General features: G+C 50.1%; 1 protein-coding gene across 3 annotated transcripts; it reads right to left on the reverse strand.

The window, feature by feature from the left end:
• Positions 1 to 138: 138 nt before the first annotated feature.
• Positions 139 to 2,256, reverse strand: CIMAP1B (ciliary microtubule associated protein 1B). 3 transcript variants are annotated; one of them, XM_063704605.1, is made up of 7 exons: positions 2,190 to 2,256; positions 1,682 to 1,824; positions 1,283 to 1,486; positions 904 to 1,008; positions 650 to 771; positions 425 to 565; positions 139 to 273 (listed from the first exon to the last, which is right to left on the reverse strand). In XM_063704605.1, the coding sequence occupies exons 2-7, from the start codon at positions 1,788 to 1,790 to the stop codon at positions 193 to 195; spliced, it is 762 nt and encodes a 253-aa protein (XP_063560675.1). In that variant the 5' UTR covers positions 1,791 to 1,824; positions 2,190 to 2,256; the 3' UTR covers positions 139 to 192. The 3 variants fall into 3 exon arrangements, with proteins under 3 accessions (XP_063560675.1, XP_055230455.1, XP_055230454.1); XM_055374480.2 differs by lacking the exon at positions 2,190 to 2,256 and having other exon boundaries at positions 1,283 to 1,415; positions 1,682 to 2,178; XM_055374479.2 differs by lacking the exon at positions 2,190 to 2,256 and having other exon boundaries at positions 1,682 to 2,176.
• Between the last annotated feature and the right edge of the window lie 9,788 nt (positions 2,257 to 12,044).

Below are 12,044 nucleotides of genomic sequence, written 5' to 3' on the forward strand. Positions count from 1 at the left end.
GGCGCAGCCCTGGGGTCCCGGCCTCGCCCGACGCTCGGGCCCCGCCCTACTGGGTTCGGAGTTGGGACTCGGCCCCAGCCCTAGCTCCACCCCTGGCCTTGCGCCAGGGCGCGCAGAGAGAGAGAGAGGCGGACACGATGCGGACTCGCAGACTTTAAGCAAACACGTGTGGGGCCGCTCCCGCCTGGCGGGTCAGTTGTCCGCGTCGGTCACCAGCGGGGCCAGGTAGTCCGAGTGCCGGATCCCGAAACTCCAGCCGCGGGGCTTCCGGTGCTGCGGGCCCGGAGACACCGCTGACCTCGCGGGGCCGGCGTCCTCTCCGCGCCGGGACCCCTGGACCCCCGGGGACTCTGATCCCATCACTCCGACCTCAGGCCCTCCCCACTCTCCTGACTCTGACCCTTGACCCTGGGCTCCAGGCCACCTGATCCACGTTGTAGGCCGCGGGCCCTGGCTTCCGAGTGTTGTCTTGGGGGAGCGAAGTCCGCGCCAGAATCGTGAACTGGGGGGCCCGGGACTTGTAGACCCCTGGACTCACGACGTGGTAGGCGCAGGGGCCCGGGGTCTGCGAGAGGGCAGAGGGTGCTGGCTGCCGCCTCCACTGCCGCGGACCAGGGACCCCCTGCGTCCGCCCCGGCCCCTCCCCCACCTTGCTGAGGTCCTCGAAGAAACTGCCAGCCGCTCTGCGGCCGTAGATGGAGCAAGTTGGGGCGGAGACTTTGCCGATGACGCGCGGACCCAAGAGCGAGGGCACAGTATAGGCCGCGGGACCTGGGGAGGAGGCAGGTCTCGGGGGTAGTGGGTCTCCGCGGACAGGCGCAGGGTGGTCCCAGCTCCCGGAGGGCGGTCCCCGGTCTCGAGTGGGAAGGCCCACAGTTCTGGGATGGGCCGTTCTGACCTCACCTGGGCTCTGCTTCTCCGCCTGGACACCCCAGTTTCGGGGAGCAATGGTGTGCCGAGGCGCACTGGGGTACGTCGCGTTCCCCGCTCGCTCCGGGAAGTACTTGCCTGCGGGGCGGATCAAGGGTGTGGGGGGCTGGAACTGCGTGGGAGCCTAGTGGGTACCCGAGATGGGGTCCTGGGACTAGTGGGGAGTCTGAGCCACGATTTGACAAAGCCCCGTGGGGTTCGGGGTTTGGGATTTGAGATCCGGATATGGGGGTACCGAATATGCGGTGTTAGGGTATCCGAGGGGGACTCGGGGTTCAGGTCGGGGGTTCCCAGGTGGGCCTCCCTGGAGGCAGTTCGGCGTTGGGGTGGCCAGGGGCCCGGGGGTCCTGACCAGGTCCCGGAGTGAGGAAGGGCGCTGAGCGGCGTGGGCGGCCGTAGATGGAGTAGGCGGGGGCGCCGTCGGGGCCGCGCACGGTCATGCGAGCAGGCACCAGGTGGCCGGGCCCGGGGCCGCACGTCGTCTGCTGCGTGGGGAAGCGCGCGCCGAAGGTGAAGGCGGGGGCGCGGGGCCGCGACGGGTCATGCAGGACGTAGCCTGGGAGCATCCGAGTCAGCGTCTGGCCGGGCCCAGCCCCAAGCCCCATCTGGAACACGGACCCTACCCCGGCACAGACCCCTTCTCCCCTCTAGCAGGCACGGTTCAGCCCCGAGCGCAGACCTCCCTGGTCTCTTCCCCTTCCCTCCCCCAGGCGCCGTCCCACCCCTCAATCCCGGGGCCTGCCCCTTCTACCGGTGTTGGGCGGCAGCTTGTATTTGGGCCCGGGGCCTCCGTAGTGCGCCGCGATGGGGCCGCGGGGCCGGTGTGGCCGCCAAAGGCCCACCCAGGCGTCCGAGCCCATAGCGCGGGTGGGGGGCCCTTACGGCTCGCAGCACCTGCGGACAGAAGGCGGTGGCCGCGGCCCCTGCACCGCAAATTCTTGGGGAGCGCACTTTCCCACTACCCTGGGATTAGCGCGGGGCGGGGCGGGGCCTGGACCGTATCCCTGGCGCCAGCAAAACAAACGCGAGCTTCCTTCCCGGCTCTGTGGAGCGTGGGGCCGGGAGCGGATCCAGGGCCATCACCCGGACTCCAGGCGGATTAGGCAGGGACGTGAACTCGCGGGGGCCAAGTCTAGACCCAGACTTGGTGAAGGGAATCACCTGGGGGTGGGGTGGGGGCAGGAGATTTTCGTGCTGTTGGGAAAGGGTGCCCCGGGAAGGGCCTGCGTGGGGGACCCGGTGCCCCGAGGTGCACTGACCTGTTGTGGTAGCTCCTGGCGTGGGAAAACAAAGCGACGTGGCTGGACATCCCCGCTCCGCCCCGCCCACCTCCCAGACCCCATTGTGGCCCTTTCCCGCTTCCTGGCAACGGCACTGACTGCCTGCCCCCGCAACCTGGGTCCGCCTCCCCCTTCCCCACCACCCAGTGCCGCCGCTGGGCCTCTCTGTGGATTCTGTGGCACGGGTGGGATAGTAGGCTGGGCCACCCAGAACGCTGGCCTCACCCTTACCCAAGTTTCAGTATACCCCTTCTGGAATAGGACAAATCTGCAGACAAAAGCAAGGATGGGAATAAAGGAATTGAATAATGCAAAGCACACACTCCATTTAATTATGTGTAGAGAGAGGATTTCTTATCTATTTAAGTCCATGAAATATTCGCAAAAAACAATCATGTATTGGGCCACAAAATAATCACACAAATTGAAAAAAAGATGTGACACATGATTTGATTACAATCAAATACAATTCTAGGCAAACAAAATGTAAAAAAAGAAGAAGAAGAAAACTCAGCCTGGGCAATACAGTGAGACCCATCTCGACAAAAAACTTTAAAAATTAGCTGGGTGTGATGATGTACACCTGTAGTCCCAGCTATGGGGTTGGTGGCTGAGTCGGCAGCATCTGTTGAGTCTGGGAGTTGGATCCTGCAGTGAGCAGTGATCCCACCACTAGACTCCGGCCTGGGTGACAGAGTGAGACCTTGTCTTAAAAAAAAAAAAAAAAAAAGGGAGAGAGAGAACAGGAAGCAGGAGCAAACAAATATTTTGAAATTGACAAATCTTTAAAAAAAAACCCTGGATCAAAACTTGTCAGAAATAATCTGAAGTTACAAGCTGTAGCAGGAAGAGCCACAGACAAAACTCCTCAGACACCAAGTTAAAGAAGGAAGGGATTTATTCGGCCGGGGGCATCGGCAAGACTCCTGTCTCAAGAGCCGAGCTCCCTGAGTGAGCAATTCCTGTCCCTTTTAAGGGCTCACAACTCTAAGGGGGTCTGCGTGAGAGGTCATGATCGATTGAGCAAGCAGGGGGTACGTGACTGGGGTCTGCGTGCACCGGTAATCAGAACGGAACAGAACAGGACAGGGATTTTCACAGTGCTTTTCCATGCAATGTCTGGAATCTACAGATAACGTAACCGGTTAGGTCAGGGGTCGCTCTTTAACTACCAGGCCCAGGGCGCGGCGCTGGGCTGTCTGCCTGTGGATTTTATTTCTGTCTTTTAGTTTTTACTTTTTCTTTCTTTGGAGGCAGAAATTGGGCATGAGACAATATGAGGGGTGGTCTCCTTCCTTAAAACTACATGTCAAACACTACACAGGTAGATTCCCTTCCTACTGAACTCCTGCAGGAGGCAGCTAAAGCTGTGTTCTCGTGGGTGGAGGGTTACCCAGGTGCCGAGGCGAGAGACCGAAGGCACAAACTGTTTCAGTATAATAAAGAAAATCGTTACAGTAAGAATAGTTATAATACAAATTAGATATAGAGATGACCATGGACATTATCAATCATTAGTGTAGACATTAGTCATTAACTTTTAATATTACTCTTTGTTGCATTACTAATACAACCTAGGAATCACCGGCGGATATAGGGTCAGGTGCTGAAGGGACATTGTGAGAAGTGACCTAGAAGGCAAGAGGTGAGCCGTCTGTCACGCCCATATAAGGACCGCTTGAGGGATCCTTGGTCAAGCGGTAACGCCAGTGTCTGGGAAGGCACCCGTTACTTAGCAGACCGCGAAAGGCAGTCTCCTTTCTTTGAAGGAGTCAGGGAACACTCGGCTCCACCAGCTTCTTGTGGGAGGCTGGATATTCTCCAGGCCTGCCTGCAGTCATCCGGAGGCCTAACCCCCTCCCCGTGGTGCTTCAATGGTCACGCTCCTTGTCCACTTTCATGCTCCTCCCGTACTGCTGGTTCCTCTTTGAAGTTCACAGTAGATAGCGGTAGAAGAAGTAGTTAAAGTCTTAAAGTATTTGGTTTTTCTTAGAAATGCATAGAAGAAAACGCTGACGTTTGCTGCCTTCTCTCTCTGCTTCAGCTACCTAAAAGGGAAGGGGCCCCTGTCCTGTGATCACGACTTGCTTCACCTTGTCAATCACTTAGAAGATTCACCCTCCTTACCCTGTCCCCTTGTCTTGTATGCAATAAATATCAGCCGTTTGGGGCCACTACCGGTCTCCTCCTCTTGATGGTAGTGGTCCCCCGGGCCCAGCTGTTTTCTCTTTATCTCTTTGTCTTGTGTCTTTATTTATTGGAATCTCTCATCTCTGCACACGGGGAGAACACCCACTAAGCCCCGTAGGGCTGGACCCTACATGTTCTGAGGAAAATTTATAGTCATTTTAAAATGACTTCATTATGGCTGGGTGCGGTGGCTCACGCCTGTAATCCCAGCACTTTGGGAGGCCGAGGCGGGTGGATCACGAGGTCAGGAGATCGAGACTATCCTGGCTAACATGGTGGAACCCCGTCTCTACTACAAATACAAAAAAAATTAGCCAGTCATAGTGGCGGGCGCCTGTAGTCTCAGCTACTCGGGAGGCTGAGGCAGGAGAATGGCATGAACCCAGGAGGCGGAGCTTGCAGTGAGTGGAGATTGCACCACTGCACTCCAGCCTGGGCGACAGAGCAAGACTCCATCTCAAAAAAAAAAAAAAAAAAAGACTTCATTATTATTATTTTAGACAGAGTCTCACTCTGTCAGCCAGGCTGGAGTGCAGTGGAGCATCTCAGCTCACTGCAACCTCTGCCTCCCAGGCTCAAACAATCTTCCCTTGTCAGCCTCCCAAGTAGCTGGGACCACAGACATGCACCACCACACTCGGCTACTTGTTTTGTATTTTTGGGAAAGATGGGGTTTCTCCATGTTGCCCAGGCCGGCCTTGAACACCTGGGCTCAAAAGATCCACCGGCCTTGGCTTCCCAAAGTGCTGGGATTACAGAAGTGAGCCACCCAGCCTCGTGACTACATTATTCATGAAGAAACGATTCAAGAAGCTTAGTATATATCTTACAAATGGAAAAAAAATAAGTAACGTAAAGGAATGAAACAGGAACTAACACAAAGTAGTAGATAAAATATAATAACTATATATGTATATTTTTGAGACAGAGTCTCGCTGTCGCCAGGCTGGAGTGCAGTGGCACAATCTCGGCTCACTGCAACCTCCGCCTCCCGGATTCAAGCAATTCTTCTGCCTTATCCTTCCGAGTAGCTGGGATTACAGGCGCCTGCCACCATGCCCAGCTAATTTTTGTATTTTTAGTAGAGATGGGGTTTCACCATGTTGGCCAGGATGCTCTCGATCTCTTGACCTTGTGATCTGCCCGCCTCGGCCTCCCAAAGTGCTGGGATTACAGGTGTGAGCCACTGCGTCCAGCCACTCAGAGAGTTTTGTCATGGTTCTTTTCATAGGCATGTGTGCATGAAGGCCCCCACCCCTTCTTAACCTCTTGTTTTGTTTGAGTTCGACACAAGTGACTCCATCTTGATATTGGCAATTTTTACATTTCCTCTAAAAATACAAAAATTAGCTGGGCATGGTGGCAAGTGCCTGTAATCCCAGCTACTTGGGAGGCTGAGGCAGGAGAATCACTTGAACCCGGGAGGCGGAGTTTGCAGTAAGCTGAGACCGTGCCATTGCACTCCAGCCTGGGTGACAGTGAGACTCAGTCTCAAAAAAAAAAAAAAAATTCTCTGAAGACATCACTGATCAATTATCCTGTGGTTAGGTTTCGATTATCCCTTCCTGTCCAGGTTGACTTGGTGCCATGTTGGGAGAATGGCCAGCAATTTTAAGTCAGTGTCAAAACCATTTGAACCACATTTGAGCAGCTGGAAGGAAATTTGAAAGGAGTAGCTATTGGGTTAAGTCGGCCTTTCGTTCGGTCAGTCTCACAGGTGTTCCCTATGACAAGTATGCTGCGCCAGCATTACTTGTTAGCAGTTGTACTTTTGCAGAGGTTGGGCAGGTGCAGGGTTTTAAAAGAATCACACAGAGTGAAGTAATATGATGAACTCAGTTTGCAGAATGATTTTATTTTTGTATTTTCTTCTATCTATCTATCTATATTTTAATAGAGACACTCAGCTATTTTTGTTTTTGTTGTAGAGAAGAGGTCTTACTTTGTTGCCCAGGCTGGTATCAAACTGACTTCAAACAATCCTCCTGCACTGGCCTCCCAAAGTTCAGGGATTATAGACGTGAGCCACTGTGCTTGTCCCTATATTTCTTAAATATAGTATAAAAATAGTATACACTGTATGCTCTTAGATTACTTGATTTAAGTGCTTTTTTTGTTTATGCCAATTAAATAGAGTTCTTTGTAAATTAAAATCACATATAGACATAAAGACACAAAAACATAGACAACACAAAGATCTTGTGGCTTTTCACTTGAAAATTTTAGTTATAAAACAGTAGGCCAGGCGCGGTGGCTCATGCCTGTAATCCCAGCACTTTGGGAGGCCGAGGTGGGCATATCACTTGAGGTCAGGAGTTCAAGACCAACCTGACCAACATGGAGAAACCCTGTCTCTGCTAAAAATACAAAAATTAGCCAGATGTGGTGGTGTGCGCCTGTAATCCCAGCTACTCGGGAGGCTGAAGCAGGAGAATCACTTGAATCCGGGAGGCGGAGGTTTCAGTGAGCCGAGATTGCGCCATTTCACTTCAGCCTGGGCAACAAGAGCAAAACTCTGTCTCAAAACAAAAACAAAAGCAAAAACAAAAACAGTAAAACATACTAATATAAATTCACGGGTGTGTGAAAGGACAGTTGGATTTAAATTATGTTTTTGATAAAACAGAACAAGTTAAGGTTACCTTTTCAGATGGCTAAAGCTTTACGATTTTCATTACCCTACCGGTAATCCTCTGAACAAGATGGGAAGACGAGACCGGGCGCGGTGGCTCATGCCTGTAATCGCGGCACTTTGGGAGGCCGAGGCAGGTAGATCACTTGCGGTCAGGAGTTGGAAACCAGCCTGGCCAACATAGTGAAAACCCATCTCTACTAAAAATACAAAATTAACCGGACTTGGTGTCAGGCACCTGTAATCCTAGCTACTTAGGGAGGCTGAGGCAGGAGAATCTCTTGAACCCGGGAGGTGGAGGTTGCAGTGAGCCAAGACTGCACCACTGCACTCCAGCCTAGGGGACAGAGCGAGACTCTGTTACAAACAAACAAACAGCTCCTCAAATGAATATAAATATTTAATTCCAGTAAGATTTCCAATGTTAAAACTAGGAAAACACAAATTTAAAGTTCATATGCAAAAATGTGTTCAATTGTCAAAAAATTCTAAAGCAGGAAAAGAATAAAAGGGTTCTTAGATATTAACCGCATGCAACAGTTAATTTGATGCACAGCTTGGCTGGGCCACGTGCCCCTGGCAGCTCTGTGCATTCCTGGCCCCTTCCTTGCTCCTGAAGCCCAGCCATCGTGGCATCTTTCTGCATTTGCTGCTTCTGAATCCCTTTGTGTCCTCTTTTCTTGACCTTTGCTGTTAAGGTCATCTTACTAGGTAATGATTCCCTATGTTAATGTTTTTCCTGTTCACATTCCTGATGTGGCTGTTCCCTTCTGTTTGGAACTAACTCAGTTATGATAGAGATTTTTGGAGGGGAAGATGAGAGAGGTTTGGTGAGTGTATCAGGCAGGGGTAGAAATGGATTTATTATGGGGAATATTATAGAATCGCTGGATGAGTTGGTGGTATAATAGCTGAGAGGTGGCTTTTGGGTCTACTGAGCTTAAGAGGAGACCTGGGTAGCTGTGATTCTGAGATCAGGAACCTGCCGGGAATCCTGACGCCGCGCCCCTGCTGCCCAGGCCTCCCTCAGCGATGGCTGAGTGTCCACAGCCCTGTCTGCCAGCAGTCAGCGCAGGGTGGAGGCCTCCGAGTCATTTCTGCCTTTCACATCTTACACAACTGCACTGAATCCAACAGCCTTGCCCGGAACTGTGGCTGCAAGGGGATCCGTAAAACACAGTATTGCCGCATTTGTATTTTAGGTTCTAAAATACAGGAAAATAAACAAAAGGAGGTGAGAATGGAAGCTGAACACAATGGACCACATCCAGCACAGTAGAAAATCAAGAGTCCTGATGTGAGCACAGCAGGCTTGAGATGTCGTCTGCCACCCAGTGATGTTCATGGCAGACGTAGCAGAGAGGTCCAGGTCGGAGAAGCTGAACTGAGAGGCGTGCACAAGCCGTGGGAATGGGTGGGGCCGCTTAGTGCAGGGGTCACCAAGTCCAGCCACCTCCTGTTTCTGTAAATAAAATTTTATTGGGGCCGGGCGCGGTGGCTCCCGCCTGTAATCCCAGCACTTTGGGAGGCCGAGGCGGGCGGATCACGAGGTCAGGAGATCGAGACCATCCTGGCTAACATGGTGAAACCCCGTCTCTACTAAAAATACAAAAAATTAGCTGGGCGTGGTGGTGGGCACCTGTAGTCCCAGCTACTCAGGAGGCTGAGGCAGGAGAATGACGTGAACCTGGAAGGCGGAGCTTGCAGTGAGCCGAGATCCCACCACTGCACTCCAGCCTGGGCAACAGAGCCAGACTCCATCTCAAAAAATAAATAAATAAAATAAAAATAAAAATAAAAAATAAAATGTTATTGGAACACAGCCACATCCTTTTATTTTTTAAGGTTGGTTTTGTGCAGACTTGAGTAGTTGCAAGAGACTGTGTGACCTGCAGAGGCAAAAACAGCCACAATCCAGCTCTTCGCACAAAAACTTTGCTGCCCCTGCCTGAGGGTGTGCACGTGGGTAAAGAGCTCCAGGGCCCTGCAGCACTCCCGGGCTGGAGACGTGGCAGAAACAAGCACTCTGATATGTGGATCATAAACAAGTGACAGCCTCCGATGCTCAGCACTTAGGCGTCTCAGCCAACTTTCATGAGTTAGGCTGTGGGATGTTTGATGAGTGTAGCTTCTCAAGTTTCTGTCGTCCTCACCAGGGACCCTTAAGCTGGTGGACTCGTATTTGACATCTGCGGTGAGGTCCTGTTGTATTCCAGGAAGACTTAATTTTCCAAACTATAATAGATTACTGTGAAACCCCAGCATAATTACCTTACATGAGCTAAATATTAAAATAGAGACCAGGCCCGAAGAATCCCTGAGCAGACAAAACCAGTTAGGCGTTCTAACTGACCTCAACCTTGCCTAAATGGAAAACATAAGTGAAACTTAACTGGAGTCATTTCTGATAAATGATTATGTGAGGCAGAAGTAAAACTCAACTCCAGCCAATCCTAAGCAGCCAGCTAACGCTCGATTGCGTAACTAGGGACTTCCCAACTAGACAGACCAAATAAGGAAGTTGCATAACTGTAACCATTCAAGTGATTTCTTCAGTGTGCCTCCTGGTTTTCTTAAATAGACAGACAAATACTTATCTCTGACGTTTTTGTCACTGGCCTGAGAAAAAAAGTGTTTATGGCCAGGCTCACACCTGTAATCCCAGCACTTTGGGAGGCCGAGGTGGGTGGATTACTAGGAGTTCAAGACCAGCCTGGCCAACATGGAGAAAGCCCATCTTTACTAAAAATACAAAAATTAGCTGGGTGTGATGGCACGTACCTGTAATCCCAGCTACTCGGGAGGCTGAGGCAGGAGAATCGCTTGAGCCCAGGAGGCTGACATTGCAGTGAGCCCAGATCACGCCACTGCACTCCAGCCTGGGGGACAGAGCAAGACTCTGTCTCAAACAAAAAAAAAAAAAAAAAAAGGAAAAGAAAAGAAAAACAAGTGTTTATATGAAGTATTTTCTCAGAAAAAGAGTAACTAACCCAAATACTTTTCAAGTCCATGTGGCTTGATTAATCTTTAATAAATAAGAATATTGGTGATTTAGTAAAAATGGCTATTCTACCTAGCTTTGTTAATCAAATAAACTCGTATTATCTCTGTTACAAAATTTGTCAACAAGCAAATTTTGTATATATATATACTTTTTTTTAGTAGAGATGGGGTTTCTCCATGTTCGCCAGGCTGGTCTCGAACTCCCGACCTCAGGTGATCTGCCTGACCTCCGCCTCCCAAAGTGCTGGGATTACAGACGTGAGCCACCGCGCCCGGTCATCACCAGGGACATTTAATTGACATCTTCATTCCATCATCTGAAGAGGCTCCAATCTCTGGGCTCAAAAACTAAGATCATAGTCACTGGTAGTCAAAAAAAAAAAAAAAAAAAAAAAAAAAAAAACGAACAAGGCTAAGGTCATAATTTACTCCAAAGATTAACCTTTGTTAAATTATTTTGTTTCCATAGAACAATACTTTGAATTCCCATCATGCAATGCAATCTGAAATGAACAACTTAGCCTCAACAGTGTTCCAAACTAGAAGCTCTTGATACCTTAGGAGCTTAACAAATAAGAGCTTGTGTTCTTGATAAGAAAATTTCCTTATCAATATGTTAGGAATTGTTTTCCAAAATTTAAAGACTCTTAAGAAACAAATGTAAGTCTCTCATGAGATAGACGACGCCGTTGGTTGATTTAATGGGTTAAATCTTGGCTCCTGGGGATCTCAGCTGCAGGGAGTTGCTTAGTCCTTGGTGGTTATTCTTACAGTCATTGTGTTTACCCAATTCCTTCATTGTATCCTCTCAAGGGTTTCAACACTTTTCAGCAGCCACTCTCACATCAAATGATTGCCATCAGGATTAAACAACTTACAGAATCCAACACCCCACCACCCAGGTCTATGATGGTGATCACCTGTACACGACTCTGCACTCCAGTGACTATGCCACTCAGTGGTAATGGAGAGCAAAGCTCTACCATTTTGTCATCCTCTCAGCTTGCCCAGTGGGGATTTGTTGAAGTAAATTTTTTTTTGTGTATGACGGAGTCTCGCTCTGTCACCCAGGCTGGAGTGCAGTGGTGCGATCTCAGCTCACTGCAACCTCTGCCTCCTGGGTTCAGCAATTCTCCTGCCTCAGCTTCCCGAGTAGCTGGGATTACAGGTGAGTACCACCACGCCCGGCTAATTTTTTTGTATTTTTAGTGGAGACGGGGTTTCACCATGTTGGCCAGGCTGGTCTCCAACTCCTGATCTCAGGTGATCCACCCACCTTGGCCTCCCAAAGTGCTGGGATTACAGGTGTGAGCCACTGCACCCGGGCTGTTTAAGTAAACTAAAATGGAGATCAGGCCTGAAGAATCCCTAACAGACAAAACAAGTTAGGTCTCGTAAGTGACTTCAGCCTTGCTTAAATTGAAAACATAAGTGAAACTTAACTTGAGCCATTTTTTTGTTTGTTTTTCAGTAGAGACAAGGTCTTGCTATGTTGCCCAGGCTGGTCTCAAAGACTAGTCATCTGCCCTGCCTCAGCCTCACACCCAAAGTGCTGGGATTACAGGCATGAGTCATTTCTTTTTTTTCTTTTTTGAGACAGAGTCTTCTCTGTTGCCCAGGCTGGAGTGCAATGGCGCAATCTTGGCTCACTGCAACTTCTGCCTACCGGGTTCAAGCAATTCTCCCACCTCACCCTCCTGAGTAGCTGGGATTACAGGCACTTGCCATCATGCCCAGCTAATTTTTGTATTTTTGTAAAGATGGGGTTTCACTATGTTGACCAGGCTGGTCTTGAACTCCTGACCTCAGGTGATCTGCCCACCTCGGCCTCCCACCCAAAGTGCTGGGATTATAGGCGTGAGCCACCATGCCTGGCTGAGTTGTTTCTGATAAATGCTTCCATTAGACAGAGATAAATTTTAATCTACCCAATCATAAGTAACCAGCTATCATGATTATATAACTACTGACTTTCCAACAGGATAAGCCAAAGAAAGCAACTCTATAAC

Source organism: Gorilla gorilla, chromosome 23 (genome assembly GCF_029281585.2).
Source record: "Gorilla gorilla gorilla isolate KB3781 chromosome 23, NHGRI_mGorGor1-v2.1_pri, whole genome shotgun sequence".
NCBI classification, from domain to species: domain Eukaryota; kingdom Metazoa; phylum Chordata; class Mammalia; order Primates; family Hominidae; genus Gorilla; species Gorilla gorilla.

Excerpts from the sequence above, each read along its gene's own strand:
- CIMAP1B (XM_063704605.1), bottom strand. The coding sequence starts at position 1,790 with ATGGGCTCGGACGCCTGGGTGGGCCTTTGGCGGCCACACCGGCCCCGC. Across the intron at positions 1,487-1,681 it reads CAAGCTGCCGCCCAACACCG|GCTACGTCCTGCATGACCCG; the intron begins GTAGAAGGGGCA and ends GGATGCTCCCAG. Across the intron at positions 772-903 it reads GGCGGAGAAGCAGAGCCCAG|GTCCCGCGGCCTATACTGTG; the intron begins GTGAGGTCAGAA and ends CCTCCTCCCCAG.